Source organism: Cavia porcellus, unplaced genomic scaffold, assembly GCF_034190915.1.
Source record: "Cavia porcellus strain 051 isolate PalLab524CR breed Dunkin Hartley unplaced genomic scaffold, mCavPor4.1 scaffold_1, whole genome shotgun sequence".
NCBI classification, from domain to species: domain Eukaryota; kingdom Metazoa; phylum Chordata; class Mammalia; order Rodentia; family Caviidae; genus Cavia; species Cavia porcellus.
In genome coordinates this window covers 66936593-66952376 of record NW_026947484.1, presented here as the reverse complement: position 1 = coordinate 66952376, position 15784 = coordinate 66936593, and the positions used below count along the sequence as shown (strand labels likewise).

General features: G+C 46.5%; 1 protein-coding gene across 1 annotated transcript in view; it reads right to left on the bottom strand.

The window, feature by feature from the left end:
* Gnaq (G protein subunit alpha q) overlaps positions 1-10935 on the bottom strand; it is a 283318-nt gene extending 272383 nt beyond the window's left edge. The window contains exon 1 of the mRNA XM_063249535.1: positions 10656-10935. Within this exon, the coding sequence (XP_063105605.1) occupies positions 10656-10791 (136 nt within the window). The 5' untranslated portion in view covers positions 10792-10935. The remainder of the gene's footprint in view (positions 1-10655) is intronic.
* Between the last annotated feature and the right edge of the window lie 4849 nt (positions 10936-15784).

Below are 15784 nucleotides of genomic sequence, written 5' to 3'. Positions count from 1 at the left end.
GAGGCCCGGGAATGCCAACTGTCCTGGGTACATGTCCAGGAGAATTAGGCACTAGTGACAGCATTTCTGCAGCCCTCAGGGATCCAGCTGTTTCTTCTTTGGCCACAGCCAAGAGATCACTTTATTATTGTTTTCTTTCAACGATAGGCATCGAACCTAGGGCCACACGCATGCTAGACAAGTGCTCTACCACTGGGAACCTCCCGTCTCTAGTCTATTTTATCTTTCTGAGACAGCATCCAGAGTTGCCCAAGCTGGCCTCAAATTTGTAACCTCACGCCTCAGCCTCCCAAATTGCTGGGATTAAGAGCTGCTTTCTTAAGGTTTCTCTGATCATGGTCATTGCCCAGTGAGGATTGTTTTTTTTTTTTTTTCCTTTTTTATCGGTACCAGGGATCGAACTCATGACTGCCTGCTTTCAAGGCAGGTGCTTATGCCGCTGAGCTAAACCCCCAGTCCCCCCAGTGAGGATTGTTTAGCAATACAGTACAGGGGCCAGGATTTAGCTCAGAGGCATGAGCACCTGCTTGGCAAGTGCAAGGTCATGAGTTCAATCCCGCCCCCCCCCCAAAAAGAAATCACAGTACAAATATATTTTAAAACAAAAACATACAAAAATTCTTTACCTCTCTATCCATGTTGTGGATACTTTCTGCTTTCAATGAAAGCTCTGAGAAAAGATACACACAGTAACAAAAGAAGGAATGCACACATATGAACTAGTGTCCCTGAAAAGCCCTGGAAAGCGACTCACTTGTTCCAAATACTAAAAAGGCCAGCAATGTGCTCTAGTTCGGTGGATGGGCCTTCCTGGTGCCCGTGCTCATAGGCCAATAAGCAATCACTCACTGAAAATGGCAAAGTTGGACTTGGGGAATAAAGACTGATTATCTGTAGGCAAATGAAAAGGAATGTTCAAAAACCAGGGAAGGAGCAGGGGATGGGGGAAGAGGAGAAGGAAAACAAACACAAGAAGTCAGGAGTGAAAAGGAGCTGGACTCTGGGCTGTGAGAAGGACCCAGGCCTGAGCAGAGCTGGGCCTGAATGAACTGCGCCTCCAGGATATCGCTCTTCCTGCAGGAAGCCAGGGAGCCATGCTGATAGACAGAGGGTTTCTGATACCACTCCCTGGGAAGACAGTGAGACTATCGCAGCAGGCCAGGCAGCAGGAGGGGCGCTCTGGACAGACCTGCCAAGGCCTCCTGCATGGCCCTCCTCGCAGAGCCCACCCCATTCTGGCAGAGCTGCCTGCAGGAGCTCAAAGAGTGATTACAGAGGGCAGAGAAAGAAGATCTCAGCCATGAGGAAAACCCTCAGGCCCAGCACAGCTCCCTGTACAGCTCACCAGCACCGAAAGGGCAGGGAACTCAAACCTCCTGTCCAAGGGTGAGTTAGGACAGACAATGGCTGAGAGGCCAAAGTGCAGAGGAAAAGCAGAAAAAGTTTCAAAGTTCAAAATTCCCCTTAGAGATCACTTCATTCAATTTTTTCATTCTATAGGTTTCTTTCGAAAAGGTAAGCTAAACAAAAACACCTAAGGGTAGTTCTATGAGGGAAGTAAAATTAAGAAAGGACAAGACGGCTCCACAGTCTTTGAAGTCACAGGCCTGGGAAGAGGTACATAACTAACCCAGAACGTATAACCATGCAGAATGTTTACTTAGCCAAACAAATTTTCACAAAGCCAGTACTAAATAGTTTTTACGCCATCACACGGTTTATAAAATCTCAAAAATAATCCGTAAGACTTAGAGCCGAAAGAGTTAAGCACTTAAGTACCCTAACATTCTTTTAAGGGCAAACTATGAGCGAGAATTAAAATCATCCTGTATTATTAGAACAAGTCACAGGAAATGGGTCACCTCTCTAGGACAAGAGAAAAACTGTATTTGCCATCTACAGAAGGAACAAGTAATATAATGAAGGTGCTCTGTAAAGTGTAGATCCTAAAATATCAATTCACATGGCAAGAAAATACCACTGCATCTTTACCTTGAGAAACACACAAACCCGCCTGAACAATGATCTTGAGCTGCCTAGGTGTAACAAAAGCAAAGGACTCCTTAACCATCCATCTGTATGGAAGTACAATCAGAGAGAGGTCCTTAGGCTCTCCAATGGCAGGAGCAAGGCATTCAAGTCACTGAATGAAGAGGATGTGCTCTTACCCTACCGGGGCCCCAGCCCTAAAGCCTGCCTACCCTCCCAGCAAACGCTCTGTACCCTACACAGGACCCAGCGGCTCACCAGGTTATCAGCTCTCCAACTCTGCTGGTGACGTGCCAACTCCAAGTCTCTGCCCTCTGCAAAACGAAGGAGGATTTTGCATTTCATTCAGTAACAAAGTGGTCTGGTCCACAGACAGTCTTAGTACCACAGAAGACAGTTAGTATCTTCTACGCCACACTCACAAACCCCTTTCTCCAGAGCGCCCTGCTCCTGCTCATCCACCAATGTGCAAGGAAAGCACCAACCAAGAAGTTCTATGAATCTTCAGGAAATGCACAAGCCAGAGACTCTGAGGAGCATTTCAAAATGGTTTGAGAGAGTAAATGGGCAGGCAGTGTTCCCGGGGAAGGACTTGGGGAGGACCTGCAGCAAACAGCTAGTGGCCTGAATAATGGTGTGTAAGATACGGAGAATACTGGAGGCAGCTGCAGTCACCAGAACCTGCCCGGAGATGAGATGCGCCTGAGCACCCTGGCTGCCTCCACAGCACAGGATGTGTAGCGAAGAAACAGTTTTTTAAAAAGATGAAGGTGGATGTGGCAGCACACCCCTATAATCCCACCACCTGGGAGGCTGAGCAAGATCACTTTGCAAAGATCACTTTGCATTCAAGGTCACCCAAGGCTACTAAGTGAGTTCAAGCCAGCCTGAATTACACTGCAAGACTCTATCTCAAAAAACAAAAAAATAAAAAATAAAAAGATGAAAAAAATGCTTTTAAAACATAAAAAAGAGCCATGTAGGGTGGCACACAACTGTAATATCAGCATACAGGAGTCTGAGGCAGGAATTTGAGGGCAGTCTGGGCAACGTAGAGAGTTCAAGACTAGCCACACTGCACAGAAAGACCTTGTCTCAAAACATCAAAAGAACAAATAAAAGTCAAGAAATTTTATTTCGATATTTTAGCAAGTGATGATCCAAAAACAAAATGTGAGGCAGCTACTAATTCATGATTTCAGTTCTCAAGGGAAAACACAAGGCCATCTCCCAGCTACACACCCTCAGCATGACTGCCAGATTCCTGCCACAGGGCCAAAAGAGCCTCGCTTTACCTCTTCTCTCTGACTTGTGGATCAATTACACTATTCCCTACTGTGAGGCTTTTGTACTATTAGACATTAATGACATTCTGGTTCCCCAACACCACAATCCACTGCATACTTCCCTGAAACAACTACTTCATTGCTAACGAAATCAAACTGCTCTCAGTTCTGGAACAAGGTGCACTGAATGTTCACAACTCCAGGACCTGTATTCCAACAACTTGCCCTGCACCTGCTGGATCCAATGCTATGCAGCTTTCACCCTGAAACAGGAAGTGCAAGTCCAACTGAAGCATTCTCCCTAGAGAATGACAGAGGCAGGCAAAGAGGGCAAACCCACTCCATCTTTAAAATGATTTCTTTTTGCATGCCCCCAATGTTCCACAGAACAGTAAAGCATAGCGGGAAATGGAAAATACACAGATACAGATAATATGCATTAGAAGAAAGCAAGAAGTTTAAATCCACCTCCTCAAATGACTTTTTCTTTAGAATCCAGCTGCCCCACCCTCAAGCTACTTATAAAATCACTGAGTTCATCAGGCAGTGAGTGATGCTGATAAAAAGAGACACTGTCTGGGGCCTCATGGAGCTTCCAATAGTCAGAAACAGGGCAAATGGTCTTCAATCATTCTCACTGTGAGACACAAAAGCAACAGGCTCCAGGGAAACAATGCATATAAATATGTAAGTTCAAATTTTCAAGATCATATGCTTTGCACAGTTGTACTTAGAAGAAAAAAAAAGGCCCTGCTACAACAGCCTTCAGATTTTGTGTTTTTCTTTGTAGGAAAAGCCAACAGAAAACTCAAGACCAAGAAAGATAAAAGCCAGAAGAGCAGCCCAAACGGTGGCACACACTATCACCCTGGCTCACAGCGGGGCTGTGGCAGCAGACTTCCAGTTGAGGCTGGCCTTGGATACACAGCAAGTTCAAGGCTTGCCTGCGCTGCCCAGCAGACCCTGTCTCAAAAAAAAAGTCTGACAGACAAGTTGGTACACAGGCAGCAGCTGTGAACAGCACGCCTGGCACTCCTGCTGGCCAGCGAGCAGTGGACGCTTCACACAGCACAGGACACTCACAGCGGTGCCCTGCGCTGTCACTGGGCCAGGACCGTTCACGCAACCGTTGCTTTGCAAGGTGGGCCTGGTAAGAGATTCTGAGGAATCATTTATTTTCTGATAACTGACAAGTGTTTCTTGAATAAATGGATTCGAAGTGGGTATGTTCATGATTTTATTTTTTAATAACCCTAATTTTGTTCTTTAAAATTTAACAGGGAAAGGGGCAGGATGTATAGTTCCATAGTACGGCTGGGTTCAACTCGCAGCACCAAAAAACAAGTTTTTTTTTTTCTTTTGATCATCAAGCCTTTTTTTTTCATCAAGCCTTTTAACAAAACATTCTGCACTGATTTTTGAAACAGCTCCATGTAAAGTTAACCACAGAGCTATACAGAAAACTCAGCTTGGGACTTAGCATCACAGTACCGGTGTTCTTCTCGTCTGTAACATACAGATTCAGGGTCACTCCAGCACTGATCGACTCACTCTGTCCCTCTTTTCCTCTTCACTACGCGCATCAGGTGAGAAACAGACTTTTCTGTATCAGCACACTAAGGAACCCAAGGTGACTGTCCATCAGCTGCCTGTAATTTTATTAGGAACTGCTGCTGACACAAAGTAGGGCTTGGGCCTGAGAATGTTTTCCTTCATGTTACTCCATTCAGCAGAGTAAAGGAAACAGGCGCTGTTTACTGCAGTCAGTCACTACCACAGGTTTAATTACTAACAATCACAGTCTACCTTCCATTGCTACTTCACACCTCCCTAGGATTCATTCTGCTGCGATCTTAACATTGCCTAAGAGCAACTGTGAGTTTCCTTCTGAAAAATGTTACTACCTCCCTGTTCAAGCAGGAAATGGCTTTAAATTTGTTGCTACCAATGCCTGTATTTCTCTCAACCTAATATACTAAGTCTGGAAGAAACAGATCCTCCCCCTTATTCATGAGAAAACAATCCTAACCTTCTTAACATGGCTTCTTTTTCTCCCAAGACGCATCTTTGGGGCTCCCTATTTTCCCACCACAACACCCATCAACACTCCCACTAATATCAACAGGATAACTCCTCTTAAGGAAAAATTAGTACTAATGCTTGAATCAAAATTGTGCTTGGAAAAATCTTAATTTTTTTTCAAGTTTCAGTTTGCCTGCATCATGAAGAAAAATCCGTTCCTTTTTTCTGCTAAGTTTAGCGTATCACACAGCCTCACAATTGCAAAAGGTGTTCAGGTCCTTAAAAACTCATTTATAGTAAAAATCTACATTTATTAAATACTTCTGAAAACTGAAGATAACCCATGTTTTATAAATGGGAGCTGGTTTTTTTTCCCCTAAATGAAAAAGAGACTATCAAACAGGCCTGTAGTAAACAAAATGGCTACTAAGTTACTCCTCTGGTTCTCTTTCCTAAACCTACACAAAATTATTAGAATGGATTCAGAGAATAATTTCACTGTTCAGTCAGGTTTTAACTTGGGCAAAACTCCTAAATGGAGAAATAGCATGAAAATATAGGATTGACAGCTATTCGGCCAATCTAGACAACGAAACCACAGTGCAAAATACCTCACCCCGAAGTCAGTGCAAAATACCTCACCCCGAAGGCTTCTGTTATAGAGTTGGAGCTAGTTTTGGTTCTTATTCTTCAGACTACTCGTTTAAAAAAATAAATAAATGCATCCAAATAAATCATGACATTGAGAAACACATTCAACACTTGAAAGCTAAATGAGGAACAAAAATAAAACCCAAAGGTCCTCAAAGCAGCATCATAAACACCATATTTTGGACTTCCAGGGAGATATGTTATTAGGACCACTTAAAGGAATGCTTTCATTCCAGGGTTCCGAGTAGCCACCCTAGACGGCCACAGGTTAGTTCAGGTGAAGTACACACCACTCTCCTTTACTAGAATACCTGTTTTTACCTGGTGAAGGCTACTAAAGTGGACTGGGAGCCTGCTTTTAACCAGAGGTCCATGAATGAACTCTGCAGCCAGTCTAACTTGGCCGGAGCGCTCCCAGCCTGCCCCATTCAGGTCTGCAACTGAGAATTGTCACCACCTACATGCACTGTCCTACGAAAGGCGTGCCACTACAACTGCAGTCTCCTGCACTGAACCCCTGCGGTGTTCCTCTTGTAACTGCACTGGGGCATGCAAAAACCTTCCATCAGGTTAGACATCCACTCTAACCAGTGTTGTCATGGAGAAAAACAGATGGCAACATGACGATGGGTTTCAGACTAGCCTCTCAACAACAGACAGTAATCAAGTTATAGAATGGCTTCTTTCTTCCTTGGAATTTCCATTCTTTAAGCATTACCGTTACCATTCCCAAAGGCACCAAGCGCAGAACATAACACAATGGCTTACCAGTCATGTAACACTGCTCATTAACACCTCCAATGCTGGAATGCACTAGTACTCAATCTGCTCCAAAGGTACAATGTTGTAAGGAGACCATGCCATGTCAAGTATCTGCCACACAAAGCCTAAGTGATGGTGTACTCTTGTAAGCTGAGCTGGAGAATCCCAAACCTGACGCCAGCCTGGGCTAAAATGCAAGACCCTCACTCCAAACAATTAAACGGAATCTTCCACAGAGAAAACATTGCATATCCTGGTGTGTCTCTATTATTTAGTTTTCATTACTGTCAGGTTCAAATTTCTAGCAGGAAAGTAGTAAATAAAATCATTCAGCAAATATTTATCGAACACATTCCTGGTACAGCTGCAGGTTGGAATTTAATAGTGAACAATACAAACAAAACCCTATCGCCATAAGCTTTCAATGTAAAACAGGAAAAAAATCTTCAAATATATACATAATTTGGCTCAGAAGATTAACAATATATATTTTTCCATTTAAGACTGGCCTAAACATAGCCTGTTTTCAAAAGGTAGAATCTAAACAAAAAGTGGTTGTTAAATCTTCCAATCTGATGGTTATGCTCTGCAGAGCAAAGATTTCAAATACATGCAAAATAAGAGCAGGCTACTGGGACAAGAAATATCTTTCATAAATTAAAAAAAATGTGAACACCTACAATTTGAAGCAGACATTCAAAGCCACTAGTTTTAAAAAGATTTAAACAAAAACTAATATTAAATGGTGTGACCTATCTTCCATTAATACAAATATTTAATAAATATTAGTAATTACTAATTACAGGAAACAATATACTTTACATGTAGGAAACAGAGCCAATGAGGTATGCTCCTGTATATTTGTGTAAAATAATTTTCTTTGAGATGTCAAAGAATAAATGAATTTAGATAAGCTACAGACAACAAGAATCCAGAATTTAGTGGTATACTTACAATGATACATTTAAGAATTCATCTTTTGGGGCTGGGGATTTAGCTCAGCGGCATAAGTACCTGCCTTGCAAGCAGGCGGTCATGAGTTCGATCCCCGGTAACCGATAAAAATGAAAAAGACAAAAAAAAAAAAATTCATCTTTTAAGAAACAATGAAAATCAAAGCACCCAAGAACTGAGGAATAATTTTGAGGATATGGGCATAACTGCTGACTATGAAGCAAAATAGCCCAAATTTTACAGCCACCCTTGATTATCTAGTAGGATATCCATCATTTTCCTTTCCTAATGTCTCCATATTGATATATATTAGTAAATACTTCTGTAAACAAATGCAAGAATCCATTTTTATCCTGCCAAGTAAATTCTTTTCCACTACGATCATGTCATCTCATTAAGTAGAAATTACTTTGCAAATAATTTTATATTAAACTGTACTCCAACACAAAGGTGATTCTTCCATTTAAATACACTGATTAAGAATTTTAGCAGATCTCTGAACTGTGAAAGGACATATTCAGTAGTAAGCTGCTCTGGATAGGTGTCATTGAAATAAAAGAACCAGTAAAGACAGTCTATTTTCAAAGCAGTGCATTAGAAATTCCTCAAATGGAATCCCTCTACATCTTTTCTTATTCAAATCAACCCCCATTTCAAATTTCCCTCCTGGACTCAAAAACTTGTGAAATCACATATCCATACACACACAAACCTACTTTTAGCATATGTTATTACTATATAAGCAGTGTAGCTGTTACAAAGTCAACACAACTAGAATGCAAGGGCGTAGTGCTTCCTCCATGACACTCGGGGACTATATTCCTGACAAAAAGCTGCAGTTCTCCAATGCTACTCGTGAATGTAAGTGCTAAATTATTAGGCCACATTTAAGGGACAAGGTTAGGCTCTGTTGAACCTTGCTCAAATACCTGAAGGAAATGCCCTAATACCTCAAAGATCAATAATAAAGATCAAAGAAGCTGTCCACAATACCACCACTTGAGCAGTAAAACTGGCTTACTTTACGTTTTTTTTCTTCAGGAAACCATTTCCAAGTTCATTTATAAAAGCACCGTCTGTCGTTTAAATATGCAGTATGTAATTAAAAGTCTATGTATGTGCCTTTCCCTCTCAGACATTTAAACTCAGGCTTCCTGACAAACCCTCTGAGCTCCAACTCCTAGTTGATGAGGCACATAGAGCTGTCACATTTCAGGCAAGGAGGGCTGGTTACAGAGACCTCAAAGACCCTGCCACAGCTAAACAGAAAGGATAAACACTGTAAGCAAGGCAAAACAAAAAGAAACCCAGCTCTTTACAGCATGCTTTTCCTCATATTGAGATACTGGAACACCATGTATGTCTCTTGCCCTATTTTCTTCTCAATCCTGAGAATTCAAAAAACGTTTAATTGCATCTCTTCAACTATCACAAGTAGCACAAAATGGGGGCAGGGGGGTTTATTTTCCAATTGCAGTTTCCCCTTCCCTGGCTTCATTCCTGAAGCCCAGCTCTTTCGTTTACTTAGTTTTCTGTCTTCTGTTCTTGGTAAATATGTGCACATTTATCTAATCAGGTTTCAAAATAAGAACATAAACGATGGCATATGAAGTAACCATTTGCAACTATCCGTGACATTATATTTTGTTCCTGCATGTAAATGATCCAATATGTAAGCAATTCAGCCCCAAAGGCAATTGGTTCCTGGAGCCGGTAGATAAATACTCCAAATAAGAAAGAAAAGGCATGCTTTTTCAGTGCAAACTGACAATACTCTTTTTCTTACAGAAACCTTTGGGAAGCGTGTTTATTACACACACAAATATCTAGAACACAAGTGCAGACATTTTTCAGGCCTGTTACTGCAAAGCTGTTCGGTCTTCCTGCCACAATAGCTCCGAGTTATGTCACGCTGGCTTGTGTGCAAACCCTGATCGCCTGGATCCGAATGTTCTTTCAGAGATAATAATCAATAGAATTCGCATTCGAGAAATGGCATTTTCTTGCTTAGTGTCAAAGCAAACGTTGGGCGGCTTATTTTAAGATTACAGGGAAATTTGTGCCGTCCACTTCCCGTTTTTCTTGTAGCCCAGATTCCAAAGACATTAAAATGTCCGTTTTAAACAAAAGGTTTCTACTGGCTTCCAGGAGAGTAACCAAGAGGCTGCACTGGTTCTCAGCAGGAACTCCTGGGAATAGAGGCCTACATCTGAGTTGCCTTATTAAACAAAAGATGCCCTCACTGTCAACAACCACGAAGCACGGTGATCCCCTATTCCTGATCTTTTATACTGAAAGAATGGTGCAGGCGAGAACACGCCTGTCACCATCTTTGAACAAGTAACTCTTCTGGGGTCCCTCCCTTGAGCGATCTGGCAGCTGGAGAACAGCTCTAGGGTGACACACCCGGGCTTGCCCTCCCCGCCCCGCCCCCAAAACCTAAGCCCCCGTTCTCGGGGAGACGACAACCCGGTTCCCTCCACCCTCCCCGGGGGATCAGTCGCTCACCATTCCCTCCCGACCCCAGAAGGCCTGACAATGGATGCTCACGGCCGTCTCAACAGCAGCCAGCCCTGCTAAGCGCCCCGGCTCTGCCCGCCGCCCTCTGGGCCACCCACAGCTGCCCGCGGCACCACCCCACGGGGCGCCAGCTCGGCGCGGCCGGTTCTAGCCCTCGGCCCACCTTCCCGCCCCCGCGTCTCTCCCCGAAGCGATTAGCCCCGCTGCAGTTTAGCGGATGCAGAGGAGATAATACACAGCCCTGGGGGACCCAAGAAGCACCGCTGCCTCGACCCCTCTGCGCGCGCGCGCGCGCGTGTGTGTATTGTGCGCGCGCGCGAGCAGTGGCCGGGGGCGCGCCCGGGGAGGCCCGGGGTCAGCGGCCCGCACCGGGGAAGGGGCGCGACGGGCAGCGGCCCCCAGCCTCAGGCGGCGCGCGGCGGACGCGGAGGCCCGGCGGGAGGGCGCGGGCGACTGCCCCACCGCACTCACCGAGCAGCAACAGCTTGAGCTCCCGGCGTGCGTCCCGCTTGTCCCTGCGGAGCTGCCGCTCGATCTCGTCGTTGATCCGCCGGGCCTCCTTGGCCTCCTCGCTCAGGCAGCACGCCATGATGGACTCCAGAGTCATGCTTCCCGAGAGCCGCGCCGCAGCCCGCCGGCGCCCCGCTCACACGCGCGCACACCTCCCGCCCTCGCTCCCCCGAGGCAGCGCTGGCCGCGGAGCCCCCGCCGCCCGGGCGCGCGTCCGGGACGAGCTTGGGGAACCGCCGCAGGGGCGGCCGCCCGGGCCGGGACCCCCGGCGGGGCCGGGGCCGGAGGAGCGAACGGGGCGCAGGCGGCGGCCGCGGGCGCCGGCTCGGGGGGGGCGCGCGCGGAGGGGAGGCCGCCGCGTCCGGCCTCGCTCAGACGCCCGCGCCTGCTTCCCGGCGAGCGGCCAGCCGGCCGCCCAGTGTCCCGCGTTGCCGCCGCCGAGGCTGCCCTAGCTGTGCGCCCGGCAGCTCGAGCACATCCACCGGGCGTCCCCGCAGCGAGCGGCCGACGACGACTCCGCCCGGCGCGCCCGGCCCGCGCCTCAGCCTGACACGGCTCGCAGGCGCCCTCGGCCTCCGCGCCCCCCGCGGCTCGCGCGCGCCCCGCCCCCGCCGCGCCCCGCCCGCCTGCGCAGACGCCCACCGGCCCGCCGCCCGGCGCGGAGCAGCTCGCAGCGCCCGCCCCTCGCCGCACACGCGCGCCTGCAGCGGGCGCGGACCGGGCGCGGCGGCGGCGGGAGGAGGAGCGCGGGGGCGGGGGACGGCGGTCGGGGGCGGCTCCGCCCCCCCGGAGGAAGCGGTCTTGGGCTCGGTGTCGCCGCCGCGCGCCTTCGTGCGGCCCTCGCTTGCCTGGCCCGCACCTTGAGGGCCTCCAGGCCTTGGGCGGGCGCCGGGGGCGGGAGCCGCAGGGGCCCGGAGCCGCCGCCGACCTCAGCCGCCTGCCGAGCGGGGTGGGGCGGGAACATGGCGACTCCGGCCCCGCGCGGCCTCCACCCGCCGCTCCGCTGCCCCGACGCCGTCGGCCGGGAGACGTCTGCGCCTCGCCGACCCCAGATCCGGGTGGAATCGCGCCGCGCTGTTCGGGCAGGCACGGCCGGGGGCAGGAGGCATGGCCATAGGCTCCGCGGGGCCGGAGCAACAGGCAGAGCTCCTCCAGGGACGGGGAGAAACCGGAATCGAGCAGAAAATTAAAGCTGCCCAAGTTTGCAACAGCTTCCTGCTGGTTTCCAACTTTTGGTGCCATTGAGGTGCTTTTTGTTTTGTTTTGTGTTTTATAAATTCTCTTGCTCTTGAAAAGGCACATAATGTTTAACGGCCAAGTGATCGAATTTACCTTCCTAGACCTAGAGAAATGCAAAATAATGGCAATAAAAAGTAAAGGCTAAAGCCAAACTAGGGAATGTCGAATCACCCGAGCAAAACCTTATTCTGGGGGCTGGGGATTTAGCTCAGCGGCATAAGTGCCTGCCTTGCAAGCAGCGGGTCGTGAGTTCGATCCCCGGTACCGATAAAAAAGAAAAAGACAAAAAAAAAAAAAAAAACCTTATTCTGGTATTTTGGTTTTCCACTTTTCTTGAGGCAGTTTACTTTAAAAAATTGTTTGTATACTTCATTGTAATATACTACTCAAAGAGCAAAATTAATCTCCTTGCATCTCAGAGATGGCCTTGGTGCAAAATGCTGGTCCCGACTGCAACCTAAGGTCCTGACTGCTGTGGCTACAGATCAAGAGCTTGCACGCACAGGAGTCTTTCGTGGTTCTGCCTTTCATCCACTGTAGTCTACACACAGACACATGCCTAAAGTCAGGACAGATCAAACACATCATCAAGACATCAAGTCTGTATTTCAAGGTCTGTTTTTAAAAGGATATTCGACCTAGGAAATTAAATTTCAGGGGCCGGGCGTTTGGCTCAGCAGGCCTAAGTGCCTGCTTGGCAAATGCTGGGTACTGAGTTCGATCCCCAGCACCAAAAAAAAAAAAAAAAAAGACAAAAGAAAATTAAATTTCACCTTAGCCAAGTGAACAGAGAGCCAGACTTAAACACTTTACGTAAATACAGACTATTAGACTTGCTGTGAAATTAAAATTTTAACTCTAGAAACTAAAAAATTAAAGATTGAAACATGATATGCAGAAATGTAAAATGACTTCCAGGAAAAAATGATAAATTTGCATCCTCTAATATATGTATATACATGAGTTTTGGAGAGACACAAAACAGTAGAAAACTAGATAGCTGGGAAGCTTCAAGGCTCTGGCTCCCTAACGAAGGATCCACTGAGACTTTTGAAAATATCTTTCAAAATGGTCATCCGATATGTTTTGACCGAATTGACCTGTTACTTGATGAAAGAATCACACTGACAGCACACAGACACAGTCACAGTCTGCTTGTCTCTCCAATATTGAAGTCACCCCCTGGCACTTAACAGGTAGGTATTTAAATAAATGTAACAGATCAATAGTAAAATGTGTCACACATTGAGTAGAAATTAGAAAATAAGGAAAACCGACAGTGTTCAGTGAGAAAGCCCTATGAGTGCCAAGAAGGAAACAGGAAGAAAAAATTCCAAGCCTGACCCTACAGCTACCTAAAAACCTTTTCATAGTATCAAGAGACCATTTGCCAAGCAAATATTCCTACATCTTAAGTCAAACAAAATGCACACAGCAGCTACTGACCTCATGAAGGTGTTTAAAGGAAGAAGTTACAAAACCAAACATGGATCATGTTACAAAATCCCAGTTCATTAAATCAACAAGCATTTATTCTCTGCCTGCTCTATGTAAAGATGCAGGAGGAGGGAGATACTGAGTTGAGTACAATATGATCCTTGCCCTCAAAAGGCTTATCATCTAAAGGCATAGTGAGCTCTGAAGTTATGAGACATGATGGCACACACCCCAACCCCAGCACTGAGGCGGAGGCCATAGGATCACAAATTCAAGCCTAGCCCTAGGTTCCACCTTTGGCCCCACAGAAAGAAAAATAATAAAAGACAAATCAATTTGTATTCAAGTTGAGTTAGAAGTAATATAAAGGTATAAAAAGGCAGGGTTTATCTTCTCTGGGAAATTGCAAGACTTTGCAGGAAACGAGGGCATTTAGATGCACCTTACAGAATGAATGAAAAGGAGCTGGGACACACCTCGGTGGTCAAGCATGTTCCCAAGCCCTGGCCAAGGCCCTGAGTTCAACCCCTAGCATTGAAAAGAATGCTCTTCCGGGCTTGGAGGTTAGCTCAGAGGTAGAGCAGATGCCTAGCATAAGGGAGGCCCTAGGTTCATTCTGTAACACAGAAGGGAAGAGTGCATGAATAACCTATTCACACCCCTTAAAGCAGCAAATCCAGACCATCCTAAAGGAATAGTGAGATGATGAACCATTTTGAGAATTCAAGGACAGTTACCACATAGCTGAGAAGCAAACCACAAAAACCTAGGAATGGAAGCATTCAACTTCAGGGAGAAAAAAAGAAAATTGTTATCTCTCCCATGCTACTGTAACACCGATACTACCCTGCAAGCCTATCAGCCAGGCTTTAGGAACTGGGGAACAAAGGAAAAAAGAAACCAGTAAAGGCATGTTTTAGTTCCAAGGAGTGATACTGCAGTCAGAATGCTAGGCCAACTTCTAAAGGCCCTTCTAGGGAAGGTAGGGTGACCCAGCATGCGGGACACATCTGCTGAAGAGCTGCAGAGACTGGGTCAGGTCTCTCCTGTCTTCAGGGCACCCAGAAGAGTGCTTAGCCTAGATATTGGTAAGTGATGAATACACAAGAGAATGCCACCTACATTACTGACAAACATGCAGACTGCCTGGCCCAAGCAGTGTATTATGCCTAGCGCCTGAGGCCCAGAAGTCCCTAACGACTTTATAATCTCTTTGGGCAGACAGTCACATACACATAGGAATAAACGATACCAACCGAGAAGCACCTGCTGCTAATCTAATGCATGAAGAATGGATCCCTAGTGAAGCTCAGGAAGAGCCATTAACCAAGGTTCCTTTCAGAGCAAGCCAGAGAAGTATGGGTAGGCATAGGACCGTCACCCAAAAGACTAATTGGAAATCAGCATAAAGCACTACAGGCCCCCTCCCACAACAGCTGGGAAAGAGCTGCAGAATTGCTCTCAAGGCTTTCTGGCCAAGAAATAAAATAGACTTGCTCCTTGAGGAAAAAAAAAAAAGTAGGCCCCAAAAGATCCTGAGATCTGCAAAGCGCGCCATCTAGCGGACAGTTTTCATAACATCAGAAAGCTCATTTTGGGGGGAAAGCTGTCCAGTTAGAAGACTTCAGGGACAACAGGTAAAAGAAGGGAAGGGAAGGGAAGGGAAGGGAAGGGGATGGGAGGGGAGGGGAGGAGTGTGGGGGAGGGGAGAGGAGGGGAGAGAGAAGGGGGGAGGGGAGAGAGAAGGGGGGAGGGGAGAGAGAAGGGGGAGGGGAGGGAAGGGGAGAGAGAAGGGGGGAGGGGAGGGAGAAAGAAAGGAAGGAGAAAGAAAGGAAGAAAAGAAAGAAATTAGAGAAAGAGAAATAAATTGAAATAAATTAGCCCATTAAAATTACCAAAAAAACATCTAGATGAAGCAGAATGCCTCAGTGACATCTCTGCTGTACTCTAAAATGAACCATGCAATGCTCTAAACTGATCCACACTCCTCTGGGGCCTGTTCACGATTAGGATGATCACAGAAGCACGGTCCGGTCCGTAACAGTCTGGAGGCCTCAAAGTCCCACCCATCTGAACAGTCCTAAAGGGCCGGCCAGTTAAGAGCTGTTTTTAAAGTCACACTCATAACGAGCATTTTAGAAGTCTGATATTAGCGTCTATTAATTGCACGTATTAATGGGGTTTCAGAGTGATAATTCCACCCATGTATATAATATGCGTGATCAAATAAAAACTCCCCTTTACCCCCCACCTTTCCCAATTTCACGCTCCTACATTTGACTCAGTGATTTTTACTTTCCACATGTGAGAGAGCATGCATGTCCTTCTGTTCCTGGCTTGTTTCACTTACTGCCCTAGTTTCACCCATTTTGCTGCAAACGACAAGAGTTCATTCTTCTTGTCAGTGAATAATT